Source organism: Babylonia areolata, chromosome 1, assembly GCF_041734735.1.
Source record: "Babylonia areolata isolate BAREFJ2019XMU chromosome 1, ASM4173473v1, whole genome shotgun sequence".
NCBI classification, from domain to species: domain Eukaryota; kingdom Metazoa; phylum Mollusca; class Gastropoda; order Neogastropoda; family Buccinidae; genus Babylonia; species Babylonia areolata.
The window spans coordinates 71536360-71551069 of record NC_134876.1 but is presented as its reverse complement, the minus strand read 5'-3'; the positions used below and the strand labels follow the sequence as shown (position 1 = coordinate 71551069).

At 37.5% G+C, this 14710-nt stretch overlaps 1 protein-coding gene across 21 annotated transcripts in view; it reads left to right on the top strand.

Moving 5' to 3' along the window:
- LOC143286852 (thioredoxin domain-containing protein 6-like) overlaps window positions 1-13479 on the top strand; it is a 60042-nt gene extending 46563 nt beyond the window's left edge. For 10 of the 21 annotated variants that reach the window (XM_076594870.1, XM_076594834.1, XM_076594711.1 and 7 more), the window contains 6 exons: window positions 798-872; window positions 4308-4382; window positions 7471-7545; window positions 12206-12364; window positions 12880-12906; window positions 13370-13479. In XM_076594870.1, the coding sequence (XP_076450985.1) occupies window positions 798-872; window positions 4308-4382; window positions 7471-7545; window positions 12206-12364; window positions 12880-12884 (389 nt within the window). In that variant the 3' untranslated portion in view covers window positions 12885-12906; window positions 13370-13479. The remainder of the gene's footprint in view (window positions 1-797; window positions 873-4307; window positions 4383-7470; window positions 7546-12205; window positions 12365-12879; window positions 12907-13369) is intronic. The other 11 variants (XM_076594825.1, XM_076594753.1, XM_076594790.1 and 8 more) reach the window with 7 other exon arrangements.
- Window positions 13480-14710: the final 1231 nt, after the last annotated feature.

The window sequence follows — 14710 nt, the reverse complement described above, 5'->3', positions numbered from 1 at the left end:
TAAAGACTACTTGACATTGTATGTTTCCTTTCATCAAAGAGCCTTGTGTGAAATGGATGAACCGATGCACCTGTATGTTCTATAGCCTGCATATTTGAATTGTGTAGTTATTACACATAATACGTTTACACAAAATCGTTTACAGATAAGACGTAAATGATTCCTCCTCTCCCTGCCCAGCTCCCCACCCACGTACAACCCATTTCTAACACTCACACAAACTAACACACAACTTCATTTAGTCTCATTCCAATATGATAATCTTAAGATTGATTTATCAGTAAAATTGTTTGTTTCATTATTGTGTTGTTTTACATTATCTTGTGCCACTATTGTTATTAGCAATGTTGTTTTCAAGTTGGCTTAAGAACTTGCAAAGTTTTGAATGAAAGAGCAAGATACTTTTGCACACTTACACTGACAACATTTGATGAACTTGATGATACTGTCAGACTCCTATCATTGGAATTTTATTTGTCTGTCAGAAATCTTTTCACCATTGTCCCAATATTTTCCCCTGTATTCTAAGAATTTTTTGTTATGACATTGTCAATATTTATGTTGTGAAATGGATGAGCAGATAATGGAGTGCATTTTGGTGTCACTGTGAAGATTTTGTCTGTGCAGCAGTATTTTGTTGTCAGGGCACTTCAGGTCAGTCAGGGCACTTCAGGTCAGAGAGTTTGGTCCTGTAACAGTGTCAAGTGTTTTGATTGGTAAGGTGGCAACAGCCAAGTGTGAGGCAGACTTGAAATGAAGAATGAGACAGTGTGTAATCTGCAATACCTGGTGTGCAGAGAAAAAAGAAGATGAAGGAGAGCAGAAGCCGTCAGAACCAGCAGCAGACAAAGATGAAAAAGATGAAAGTGCTGGTAATGTCGATGCTGACTCATTTATCTCCCTTTACATGATAGTTGCTGCTCATAGTTGGATCTTTCTTTTCACTGTTGCAGTCGCCTTTTTCAAAATTTTTGTATCTTCCTTTTGGACTATTGGTGTCCCTTGTTATCAGATCTTCACTTGTGCTATTGCTATAGCTTTTTATCATATCTTCCATTGTGCTTTTGCTATAGCTCTTTATCATATCTTCCATTGTATGATGCTATCACTTTTCATCAGATCTGTCTTTGTACTTTTGTTGTTCGTATCTTCTTTCGTACCATTGATATCACTTATCAGATCTTCCTTTGTACTATGGATATCGCTTATTAGATTTCTTTGTACTATTTCTGTAGCTTATCATATCTTCCTTTGTACTTCTGCTTAAAAAAAATCAGGTCTGTCTTTGTGCTGTTGCCATAGCATATCAGATCTTCCTTCATAATATTGCCATTGAGTACCGGTTTTTCCTTTGTACAGTTGCTATTGTTTATATCAGTTTTTCCTTTGTGCTATGCTTCCATTTATCAGATCTTTGTGATGTTGCCAATGTGTATCTGATCGTCCTTTGTACTATTCATTGCCAGTGTATCAGATCTTCCTTTGTACTATTGACATAGAGTATCAGATCTTCCTTTGTACTATGACCATAGTGTATCAGATCTTCCTTTGTACTATTGGCATAGAGTATCAAATCTTCCTTTGTACTGTTGCCATGTTGTATCAGATCTTCCTTTGTGCTATTGCCAGAGTGTATAAGATCTTCCTTTGTGCCATTGCCATAGTGTATCAAATCTTTTTTGCCATTGCCATAGTGTATCAGATCTTCCTTTGTTCTATTGCTATCATCTTCCTTTGTACGATTGCTATTGCATATCAGATCTTCCTTTGTGCTATTGCTGTTGTGTTTCTGTATCTATAATGATGACGGGGATGCTGCTGCCACAACTATGGAGGTCCATTTAGGTTAAAGACTACTTGACATTGTATGCTTCCCTTCATCAAAGATCTCGTTGTCAACCAGGCCCAAGAGATACAGTCACCTGCAGTGTTGAAAAGAAAATTTGAGCAACAATCCCAAAGAATGAAATGGATGAATTTTGACTGTGATGTTTCAGTCTTCCCATTTTAGCCTGTGGCACAGTCAACTCAGGCAAGGAACTGGCCACAGGCCAAAAAAACACAACACCCCTGCCTCTAATGGGGTTCGAACCCTTGTCCTCCAAGTTGTTGGTGTGTGATGCTAACCACTTTGCCTCCGTGGTTAGTTGCTGTCTCTCACGTTTTTTGGTTGCAGTTTCTGTTGCTTATTATCAAATCTTCCTTTGTACTATTTTTGTACTTTTATCATATCTGCTGTTATACATATTCTACTGGATATCTTTTTTTGTATTCTAATGCAAGTGCTTTTTTATGCTATTGCAGGTTCTTTTTATGATATTCTTTCGTGAGAAATTATAGTTTCTTTTGTATTATTGCAGTTAGATTATATTTTTGTGTGATGTTTACCAAGTGTACGAAGGGCTAGACATGCGATTTGTTTTTCATGTTGAATTTATTATACTACTTTGAAAAGATTTGAGTGTTCCTATGCCAACTTAGAGGGAATCAAATTGATCCACCAGAAAAAAGTTTAAGGTCACAAAACTAATCTAATAATTTCCTTTCCATCATCTGCCATGTTTACTTATCATAACATTTAGTTTCCTCTCCAGTCTGCACCAGTTTTGTTAAGATTTGTTGGTTTTAATGTGTACATGCTTCAGATATTTTTATGGCGTTAAACTGTTTATTTAGTAAATGTTTCTCTGTGTTAAGTTGACAAGGCAAGATAATGTAATGTTGAACAAGAAGTATGTTTTCATGATAAAGACACGCACACACACACAAAGAAAGAGAATCGGAAACAGAACTGGAATTGTTTATTCACATTTAGACCTCAGCCACAAGTAAACAGGTTCACATAAACATTATACAACTCAGTGAAACAACAGAAGCAAGCGAGCATAAATATATATAACAAAACATAAATTACATTCATTCGTTCACTATGTAGCGATTTCTCTAGGTTTGAATGCCTTATACTAAAACAAGGAACAGTAATGTACATCATCATTAGTATTGCATGATGACAGAGAGAGAGAGAGAGAGAGAGAGAGAGAGAGAGAGAGAGAGAGAGCACATTTTGAGGGTCAGTGAAAGGCAAAGAGACACATAGAAAACAGATATCTGTTTACCATCCTCACTTTGTCCATATGATTTAACTGTATTGCAGAAAGACTCATAGAAAACCAGATATCTGTTTATTATCTTCTCTTTGTTCTTATGACTTCACTGTATTTTCTTTTGTATTAGTATGTTTTTATGTGTGCCTTCTATATTTCTCTATATCTCTCCGATTGCAGTTATAATGATGTTCATATTCTCCAGGTGGAAAGAAGCATGACAAAGTATATGTGTGAATGGTGTTCATATCAGGACATTGACTGACATCTACTCTGCTTTCGATGGTTTTCCTGTCAATTCTTTTTATTATTATTTTATAAAATTACTATTCTTATTAGAAAATATAAAAAAAATCAATCAAGATGCCATTTAAAAAAACTTGCATAACATGTGCTTCATGATAATATAATGATAGCATTTTTTCCTTTTGCTTTGTCTTTGCTTTGATGTTTAGTTTTTAAATGAGAACTTCATTATATTGATTACATGTGTGTTGATTGGACTGATATGCTCCTAACAGTGATGTTTGATGTGATTATTTGAGTGAAAAGACATGATTGAAATGAACAGGTGGTTGGATCCTTGTCTGTTAGGGATTTTTTGTTTTTTTCAAAGGCTGGGGATGACATACTAAGCAGAATGGCTTACGTCTTCAGCACAGCCTAGTCTTATTTCTTTAAGGGGATTAATGATCAAGAAAATATGTCATGAAGCTCCTTATTTTGCAGGGCTTTTTTCAAGATGTGACAGGGATTATTGTTTAACGTGGTTGATTTTTTTTAATGTATTTGTGCAATCCTGATTTGTCCCTTTGTGGATGGCTGGACTATGAGCAACAACATCAAATTTTACACCTGATATATGTGTTGCTAGATTATAAATACATTCTTTTCCTTTCTTCAATGACCATCTTACAGTGGTGTAATACTGTTGGTGATCAGGACACAAATGTATATGTAATCCATCCACAAGAAGGCAGAACAGGATTAAATGAAGGACTTTCTACTGTGGATAGTTTGTTGGTTTTGATGATCAGCATATAACCTCTCTACATGGCAGCTAAACTCTCAGATCAGCCTTCAACAACTTCCGAAAGAGTACAACATTACAACTAATCACAAGAATGTCAGAGTCCTCGTGTGTTAGGGAAGAATGGTTAACAAGGAATCGGACACCACATATTCAGATGTGCTGGTTTTCAGAGAAAACTGAAGATAAAGTAGAGGAGAAGCCCACAGAACCAACAGCGGAGAGTGCCCAAAAAGATGATGATGCTGGTAATGTTGGTGTTGTGGGCCTATGCACCTTTGTGTAGCTTTCTCTACTTCTGTTTCTTTTTCCTGCTGATTTTCAGGCAGTCTCTGTGAAGAGCTTATGACTGGATGTACTTCAGTCTGTCAGTGTTTGCCATTCTCTCCTGGTGCTCTTTTTTGTATCTCACCGTAATTGTGTATACCTGCTTTTCACACGGTTCTTGGCTTCTGGTTTCTGTACCTGGACCTGTATATCATGTAAAGTGTTCTGACATGAACATGAACTCCACTGTTTCTGACAAGAATTTGAACTCTTGGGTTTCTTATGCAAATTTGAACTCTTTGCTTTCTGGTGAAAATTTGAAAACTGTGGTTTCTTGCGAGAATATGAACTCTTTGGTTTCTGATAAGATATAAACTCTTTGGTTTCTGACAAGTATAGAATTCTTTGGTTTCTGACAGATATGAACTCTTTGGTTTCTGACAAGAATATAATTGTTTGGTTTCTGACAGATATGAACTCTTTGGTTTCTGACAAGAATATAACTCTTTGCTTTCTGACAAGAATAAAATTCTTTGTATTCTGATGAGATATGAACTATTTATTTGCTGACAAGAATATGAACTCTTTGGTTTCTGACACGAGTATGAAGTATTTGGTTTGTAACAATAATGTGAACTCTTTGTTTTCTGACAAGAATATGAGCTCTTTGTATTCTGAGAAGAGTATGACTAATCTATTTATTTGCTGACAAGAATATCAACTGTTTGTTTGTTGGCTTCATTTCTTTATATCTGGAAAATAACACAAATGCTTTGCTTCTTTTTCATTCTTTTTTTTTTCAACAAAAGGTTATGTTTTACAGCCCACCAGAAGTTTACACACAAATCTGTTTGTAGATAATAATTATTCAGTCTTCAACGTGTAATTCATGCAATACATAGTTTATGGCCGTTGTCAGTGCTGCTGGACTGGTGTATGCTTTTCTCCCTTCCCGATCTGCAGTTACCACCCACACAGTGGTCTCCCTTCCCCTTCTGCAGTCACTATCCACACAGTGGTCTCCCTTCCTTTTCTGCAGTCACTATCCACACAGTGGTCTCCCTTTCTGCAGTCACCATCCACACAGTGGTCTCCCTTCCCTTTCTGCAGTCACCATCCATACAGTGGTCTCCCTTCCCTTTCTGCAGTCACCATCCATACTGTGGTCTCCCTTCCCTTTCTGCAGTCACCATCCATACAGTGGTCTCCCTTCCCTTTCTGCAGTCACCATCCATACAGTGGTCTCCCTTCCCTTTCTGCAGTCACTATCCACACAGTGGTCTCCCTTCCCTTTCTGCAGTCACTATCCACACAGTGGTCTCCCTTCCCTTTCTGCAGTCACCATCCATACAGTGGTCTCCCTTCCCTTTCTGCAGTCACTATCCATACAGTGGTCTCCCTTCCCTTTCTGCAGTCACTATCCATACAGTGGTCTCCCTTCCCTTTCTGCAGTCACTATCCATACAGTGGTCTCCCTTCCCTTTCTGCAGTCACCATCCATACAGTGGTCTCCATTTCCTTTCTGCAGTCACCATCCATCCAGTGGTCTCCATTTCCTTTCTGCAGTCACCATCCATACAGTGGTCTCCATTTCCTTTCTGCAGTCACCATCTATACAGTGGTCTTTCCTCCCTTTTGTGCAGTCACCATCTATACAATGGTCTCCCCTCCCTTTTGTGCAGTCACCATCTATACAATGGTCTTTCCTCCCTTTTGTGCAGTCGCCATCCATACAATGGTCTCCCCTCCCTTTTGTGCAGTCACCATCCATACAATGGTCTCCCCTCCCTTTTGTGCAGTCACCATCTATACAATGGTCTTCCCTCCCTTTTGTGCAGTCGCCATCCATACAATGGTCTCCCCTCCCTTTTGTGCAGTCGCCATCCATACAATGGTCTCCCCTCCCTTTTGTGCAGTCACCATCTATACAATGGTCTTCCCTCCCTTTTGTGCAGTCGCCATCCATACAATGGTCTCCCCTCCCTTTTGTGCAGTCGCCATCCATACAATGGTCTCCCCTCCCTTTTGTGCAGTCGCCATCTATACAATGGTCTCCCCTCCCTTTTGTGCAGTCGCCATCCATACAATGGTCTCCCCTCCCTTTTGTGCAGTCGCCATCCATACAATGGTCTTTCCTCCCTTTCTGGAGTTACCATCATTGATCTACTTTTAGATCAGTGAGGTGCCACACATTCAGTGGTTTCCCATCCCTTTCTGTATTTACCATCCATACAGTGCCTCCCTCCCCTTAACTTTGTGCAGATGCCATCCATGCAGTTGTCTGCCTTCCCATTCTGTGTTTTACCATTCATGCAGTAATGCAGTGTTGTTGGTGTTCAGGATACAAATTTGTATAGTCCACCTACACTGTTATTTGCCTTAATGACCTTTTAGATTATTTTTTGTTTGATTCTGAAGTTGTTGTTTTTTTTAATAATTTTTTTTATATATATCTTTTATGAGGTTTATTTAAATTTGTGGATGAGAAATGAAGTAGAAGGGCTGGCATCCTCTTTACAGCCTAGTCATATTTGCTTCAGTGAACTTAATGGTTAAGGTGATATGACATAAACTCTGTTGTTTTGTAGGACTTTTTTTCTCCAGATGTGACAGATTTAATACAAATTAATTTTCAGTTTTGTTGGGCAGTCCTGATATGATCCTTTGCAGTTGGCCAGACTATAAGCAACAATGTCAAATTTCACACTGTACATAACTGCTGCTGGATTTTTCAAAACCTATTTTCCCTCCCCTTTCTTCAGTTACCATCTTACAGTGGTGTAGAACTGCTGGTGGTCAGGACACAAACATTTATGTAGTCTGCCCACAAGAAGGCGGAACAGGATGAAGCAAAGAATGATTGACTATGGTCAGTTGTTGGTGTTGATGACCATCATGTCACAAGAGAAAAAGTGAATGACCTCTCTGCATGTCATCTGAGCTCTTAACCTTCAACAAGTTCTGAAAAGAATGTTACAGCTAACCACTAGCCTGTCAGAGTCCTCATGTGTTAGGGAAGAATGGTTAACAAGGAATGGACACCACATATTCAGATGTGCTGGTTTGCAGAGAAAACTGAAGATAAAGTAGAGGAGAAGCCCACAGAACCAACAGCGGAGAGTGCACAAAAAGATGATGATGCTGGTAATGTTGGTGTTGTGGGCCTATGCACCTTTGTGTAGCTTTCACTACTTCAGTTTGTTTTTACTGCTGATTTTCAGGCAGTCTCTGTGAAGAGCCTGTGACTGGATGTACTTTAGTTGTCAGTGTCTGCCATTCTCTGGCACTGGTCTTTGGTGTCACTCACCTTAATTGTGTATACCTGCTTCTCCAACTGTTCTTGGTTTCTGGTTTCTGTGGACCTGTGTATGCATATCAAGTGTACTGACATGAATACAGACACTTTGGTTTCTGACAAGAACAAAAACTGTTCGGCTTTTAACAAGAATATGAACCCCGGGTTTGTAAAGTGCTTAGAGCTTGGTCTGAGTTTGTGAAGCGCTTTGAGCGTGGTCTCCAGCTGAGGATAGGCACTATATAAGTATTCATATCAAAATCAAACTGTGGTTTGTGACATGAATATCAGTTGTTTGTATTCTGACAACAATATGAATTGCATGTATTCTGACAACAATATGAACTATTTATTTGTTGACATGATTATCAGTGCTTTGTTTGCTGCCTTTATTTCGTTATGTCTGGATAAGAACATGAATGCTTTCCTTTATTCTTTTTCATGTTTTTGCAGCAAAAGGAAATTGAAATTGAAATTGAAATTAAAAAAATCGAAACTTTTTTATCGAGGGAAAAGGAATAGGCACTTATCGGCCTGTTTTCATCCTACCCTCGTAAAGAAAACATATAAACTAATTAGGAAATACAAGAAGACTGAAAAAAAAGGGAAAAAAATACATACACATCGCATGTAACAACAACAAGAACAAATAAATGCCATAGAAAATACACAATTCTCCACAAAATAACATAGTATGCATATGCATGAAGGAGAGAGGTAAGGAAGGAAGAGATACGAAGGAGAGAGAGGAAAAACTGTTGAGAGAGAGAGAGAGAGGGGGGAGGGAGGGAAGGAGGAAGGGAGGAAAGGAGATAGACACATAGACAAGGATATTGAGAATTCATCATTTGTTTTTCAGTCTCAGCAATTTCAAGGATTTGTAGAACTTAGCGCTGCCATTAGATGTTTATGATATAGTCTTTTGAAAACGCTGAGACTGAAGTTTATATTAAGTGTAGATGAAATAGAATTCCATAAATATCCACCAGAGTATGTGAGACTTGTTTTATAAAGATCAATTCTTGGCCGAGTCAAGGTTATTTTATGTGTGTGACGGTGACTATTTACTGGAAAATTACTCATGAGAGAGGGTGGGGCATTACCTGATAATATTTTGAACATAATATGGCTTTATTATATTCAAGTTTAATTTTCATTGGCAATATATCAAGTTCTAAAGGAATTAAAATGATTAAAAATGTGTTTTTTGATGTGGGTTTCTAGGGGTTTTGACAAAGTAGACAAGATTGAAACTGGTCTATAATTTGAAGGCTTTTTTGATCTCCTGACTTGTACAGCAGGATGACTTTTGCCAGTTTAAATGCCTCTGGTTCCAGTTTGTTTTAAGTGTGATAATGCATTGTAAACCTCATGAACAGCCATTAAGGGAATGTTTGAGTCAGACAAAATAATTTTTGATGTACAGAATTCACTTAAACCTTCAAGAGTATTATTTGGAGACCTATCAGATTTTATGATTGAACTACCTATTCCACAAACATGTCTATTAAGTTTATCAGGAGACATATCGCTGACTGATGTACTTTTAGTGTTGGCATTATGATTAGTGATCTGGCTTATCACTTTTCAGATTGATTTACTATCAGCTTTGGAAGAAACTAGTTCTTGAAAATATTTCTTTTTAGCCACATGCTTCAGATATTTAACCTAATTCCTTTGTTTAGCATACTCTTCTTTGGTTCCTGTTTTTAGTAAGGCATCTTTTAAATCAATGGCATTTTGAAGATCTTGTGTAAGCCATGGTACTTTTGAATTAATGCTAACACGTTTAGATTTTAATGGAGCATGTTTATCATACACATTTAAAAAGTTATGATACCAGACTTCAAATGCCTCATCAGCATTTGTAAACTGATTAACAATAGAAATATGCGAATTAATTAAATCAGACAAAAACTTGTCTGGATCGAATTTTGAAAAGTCTCTATATCTAATTAATTTGTGACAATTTCTAGGAACTTTAACACCTTTCTTTAACCTAGTTAAACAAATAGGAAAGTGGTCACTGCAACCATAAGCTGGTGAACATATCTTAACTATATTATCTGATCAATAAGAGATTGTGAAGATGGAGTAATTCTAGTTGGCGTATCTATCAAATGGGTAAGATGAAATGATTCCACAGTATGTGTCCAGAATTTATTAAAAGGAGGTAAAGCTTTGTAACCCAGCAGGAATATTTATGCATATATGTTTGTGATATATAATTACAGTCCAGTATTAAGTGCCTCAACATGATTTCATTCAGTACATAGTTTATGGCTGTTGTCAGCGCTGATGGACTAATGCGGTGCATGCTTCTCTCCCTTCCCATTCTGCATTTACCACCTGTACAGTGGTTTCCCTTCCCTTTCTGCAGTCTCCTTCCACACAGTGGTGTAGTATTGTTGCAAGAAGGATGAGTGAAACACACACACACACACACACACACAAATTGAGGTGGTCAGATTTCAGTTATTCATCTGGCAGTTAATACCAGACCTCAGCTCTTGTCAAATTCCCAACAGCAGAATCAAATCAATGTTTCACCTTGATGGTAGAACAGCAGGCCAGGAAGACATGGAATGAAGGAGGTCCGGGGTTTGTGAAGATGATGTGTGGATCTTTGGCCAGAACTTAACCCACCTTGAAGCCACAACATGCAAATAATTGAAAAAAAAAAAAAAAAAAAAAAAATCTAAACCAACCAAACACCCTCCCTCCCCCACCCTCTAACAGTTTCTGACTTGTCAGTCTGACTGGTGTTTTCAGGGAAAGTTCCGCAAGTGGAATCGTCTCATTCAGGAATAGATCTGGAAGCAGGTATTCCGGAATCAATGTTTCCGTAGATGTTCAGTTTCAGCTTGTCTCCCCCAAGGTCATTGCTTGTTCTTCCCACTGGAAACGTTTAGAGAATGAAATCATGGGGCTGGTTTCTGATCTGTGTTTTTTGTTGTTCTTTTTTTTATCCAGTTGAATTTCCTTGCATGAGTTACTGTTTGCAATTTGTTTTGGTTTTGATTCTTAATGGTTTTGATTTTTTTTTTTTTTATTTACCTGTTCCTGAAGTGGAATTTCCTTGCATGAGTTGTTACAGATTTGTTTTGGTCTGTATGAGGTGTTCTTTTCTGGATTGCTATTTCCAATTTGTGGCATTAGATTAAATTCTGTTGTTAGATTTTAATCTTACAGTTTCAGGGTATCAAATTGTGTTACCTTATCTTCAGTTAGACAGTTCTGTTCAATAGCCTTTCAGTTTCAATGTCCCAAACTATTCCTTCCCATTGTCAGTTTTGGACATTTCTGTTACATTTCCACATAACAGCTCATATAGAAACCCATCCTTTTTTTCTTTTTCTTAATTTTTTTTTTTTTAATAACCAGAAATGGCTGGCAGATATTTTTTTTGGTGTATTTCCATCATTGTTGTTTTTGTGTGTAACACAGCTTATGAAAATCCCACCTTTCTTTTCCAGACATTGATGATAGTTATTTTTTGTTTATTCTCATATTCATACTTGTATGAAGTCAAAAACAAAAAAATGTTGATGTGCCCCTTCAGTAAAGTGGGCATGTTCCTTTAACAAGCAAACATAATTTTCTGTTTCATCTATGCTTCCAGGAAAAGATCTTTCCTTTATGTGTCTTTGAGAGAATTATATTTTTCTTTTGCGTAGGTAATGTGATGGTCGACAGGTGGTAGATATTGTGTACTGATACATATTTTGTACTGTCTCATTTGTAATAATAAAGAAACAAATGTCTGAAATTTAACATTTTCAGCACACTACCTCTCTACTAACTCAACTTCCAAACACTGTTAGAAGAACATTTCCAAGATATGCTGAGACAAGTACTGTCACACATATAAGGAACACTGATATCAGGCAGCGAATTCACTTTTTGAATCTGATGTTGTTACTTACAGCAAATTGACTTCAGCTGAATGTCCATGCTTTTCTGTTTTTCTTGTTAAAAATAAATGTGATTTCATATGTTATTGTGCTGGACTTAACTGTAGTCAAAAGATTCTGAAATTAATTGTTTTTTGCACAAAGCTTTAGTGCCTGAAATACTTATGTGTATTTAAAAAGTGGAAAAAATATAGTGACGTTTATGCTGACTGTTGAGAAAGGAAATCATTTGGTTGGTTTTAAAGTTTAACTCACCGCTAACAAAGCATTACATTCAACAACAGCTGAACCTCAGTGAAGCCAATGTCTTTCAGGTTTGTTATCTTGTGTTTAAATCGAATTGCCTGTAGATATATATATATATATTTTTTTTTTTTTACCATACATTATTGATTTCACACATGAATGATTTCACTGACATGTATGTGTTTTGTTTGTTTTTGATGTCCTGGAGATTGACAAGTTTGTTGTTTTTCTTATTTTGTTCAATGTCACAAATGACTGTGCTGACACTAACATCACTGACCTGAGTTCACTGTGTGCCACTTGTTGGTTCACTTCACCTTGCACTGTGTGCTGTGCTTTGTCACTGTAGGTCAGAATGCTCTGGCCAGTGAGGGGCAGGCCGAGAACAAGGCAGAAGAACCAAAAGATGAGGCACAGGAAAAGGCTGAGGAACCAAAAGATGAGTCCCAAGAGAAGGCAGGAGAGGCCAAGGATGAGACACAGGAGAAGGCAGAAGACAAGAAAGAAGGTTAGGGAGAAGAACAGAAGGAAGTAGAGAAGTAGAGACAATAGCACAGCAAACAACAGGTGAGACCAGGGTAGAAAGGAAGGCAAAAGCTTGGGAAATGAAAAAAAAGAAAGTCACTGAGTTTGGGAGAACAACTCTCTGGGGACATATTTTCTATTGCTGGGGAAATTTGCCATTCAGTTATGATGAGAGGGGACATGGATACCAGAAATGCATGTAGGTGGTCATGAGCTGATCTGATCAAGTTCAGTGTTGTTTTCTCATGCTGCACAGTTGTGGTCACACATTTTGATTGCACTTGTCTCACAGTTGGTCTTGATGTGCAGCCTTCAAACAGACTACATCCAAGCAGTTTTGCTCAAGATTGGGTTGTTCAGTTTTCTGATTTTTAACATGTGTGGACGTTTAAAGTATGATCTTTGGTTGTAATTAAGCAAAATGTATAAATGATATGCGTATACACATTTTGCAACAGAAATTGACTTTCATTCCTGTATTTTGTTTTTAATTTTCAGCCTGAATGGGTGTCATCTCACAAAAACGTGAGTCTTTTCTGCTATTTAAACATTGTTTTTATCAGTTGAAACCTATGGACTCATTACAAATAATGCAAGAATATGTACTCATTTCATTTTACACAGTTGACTAAAAAAATCTCAAAGATACCATTTAACTGTTGAGAGAATACGTCTGGAAATAATATGGATAATCATGCATTTATCATTGAAGCAGGATTATCATTATTCTTTAAAAAAAAAAACCCCCAACTGATTTCTCACAAAAGTAAACAAAAAGTAATATAAGAATGTATGTAGATTAACTTTTACATATACAACGCTCATCCATTTACAAGTCAACAGTACAGTGGATTCGCAAAAACAGACTATTTGCATGCCAGCACACTCACAAGCACACTTACCCCACACATTGAACATAATTGTGCAAGCAGCATGCCCACAGTTTGCACGGATGTTCTGGCATACCTATTCTTGTATCTTTATCCAGCATCAAGACCGCAAACTTCCCAGGGGATCTTCCATGGTGTCCAAAATGTGTGACAGTGACCTGAACCAGGACGTAGCTTACCAGCGTTTGAGGAACAGCAAGTGTTGGATTTACATTACCACTGTGTCATGAACAATACCTTTGCCTTGATACTGTGGTACAGCTGATGGTGAAAGCTATGAACTACAGATATTTCATTCACCGAGGGCGAGATCTTTTAGCAGTTGTTGTATGACATTTTTATTTCTGTAAGAAACTGACTGTGGAAGTTATCTAAAGTGATAAATTGATGTCTTTCTCACTATATGCCTTTTTGTATACAGACTGACAGTGAAAAATCAACAACCCAGTCTATGAATCATCTCGGTTGCTGAAAATATACATGTGACTGACTGGAAAAAGAGAAAACTAAAATGGTGGAAGACTGAAAATAAATGAATGACTATTGTTAACGATTATTCTTCAATAACGTTTGCATTTGAAATTCATTTAACTTGCACAATATTTCTTTTTATGAACAATTCATTGAATTTGCAAATATTACTGGTACATTTTTAGATACATCTCTTTAAACTTGTAAAATAATGTTTTTGAGTGCAGTTTCCATTCCACTCATCACATAGTTGACTTGTGTACAGTTTTGAACTATGTCAAAAATGATTTTTGTATTAAAAGTAAGTTATCACAAACAGTGTGAACATGGTGTTGATATAGACTTCTGTGTTGTGTCAGGTTTCAGATAGATGTGTTGTCTCCTTGTGATTCATTTCTGACACCCGTGAGACGACGTGAGCCTGTCTGTAACCAGCCATCCCCTTCATGGTGTGATTGCTATTCATATCTCGGGTTAAAGGTCAAGGTGAAACATGGCATTAAAAAACGAAGTTGATGGGCCAGATATAACCTGTGTCTTACATTCAGGATTGATGGGCGCAATGACTGAATGGTCAACAAGCTGGACTCTGAGGATCCTGAGTTTGATCCAGTATTGGCACCTGGTGGATTAAGGGTGGAGATCTTTCTGATCTCCCTGTGCTTTAATCTCCTTTGTAAGTATACACATGCAAAAGATCAAATATGCCTGCTATAACTCCCACAATCCATGTCAGCATTTAGTGGGATATGGAAACAAAAATATCCCCATCATACACCTATCTGAAAATGGAGTATGGCTGCTTTTATGATGGTATTATCAAAGCCTACTCATGCATAGGAGTGAATGTGGGAGTTGCAGCCACTGATGCAGGAAGACAAGAAAGGACATTCAATTTTCACTAAACCTGAAACGGCCACTGGCCATACAGAGAATAGGAACTCCATGGAAATTCAGGGTCAGAGGTC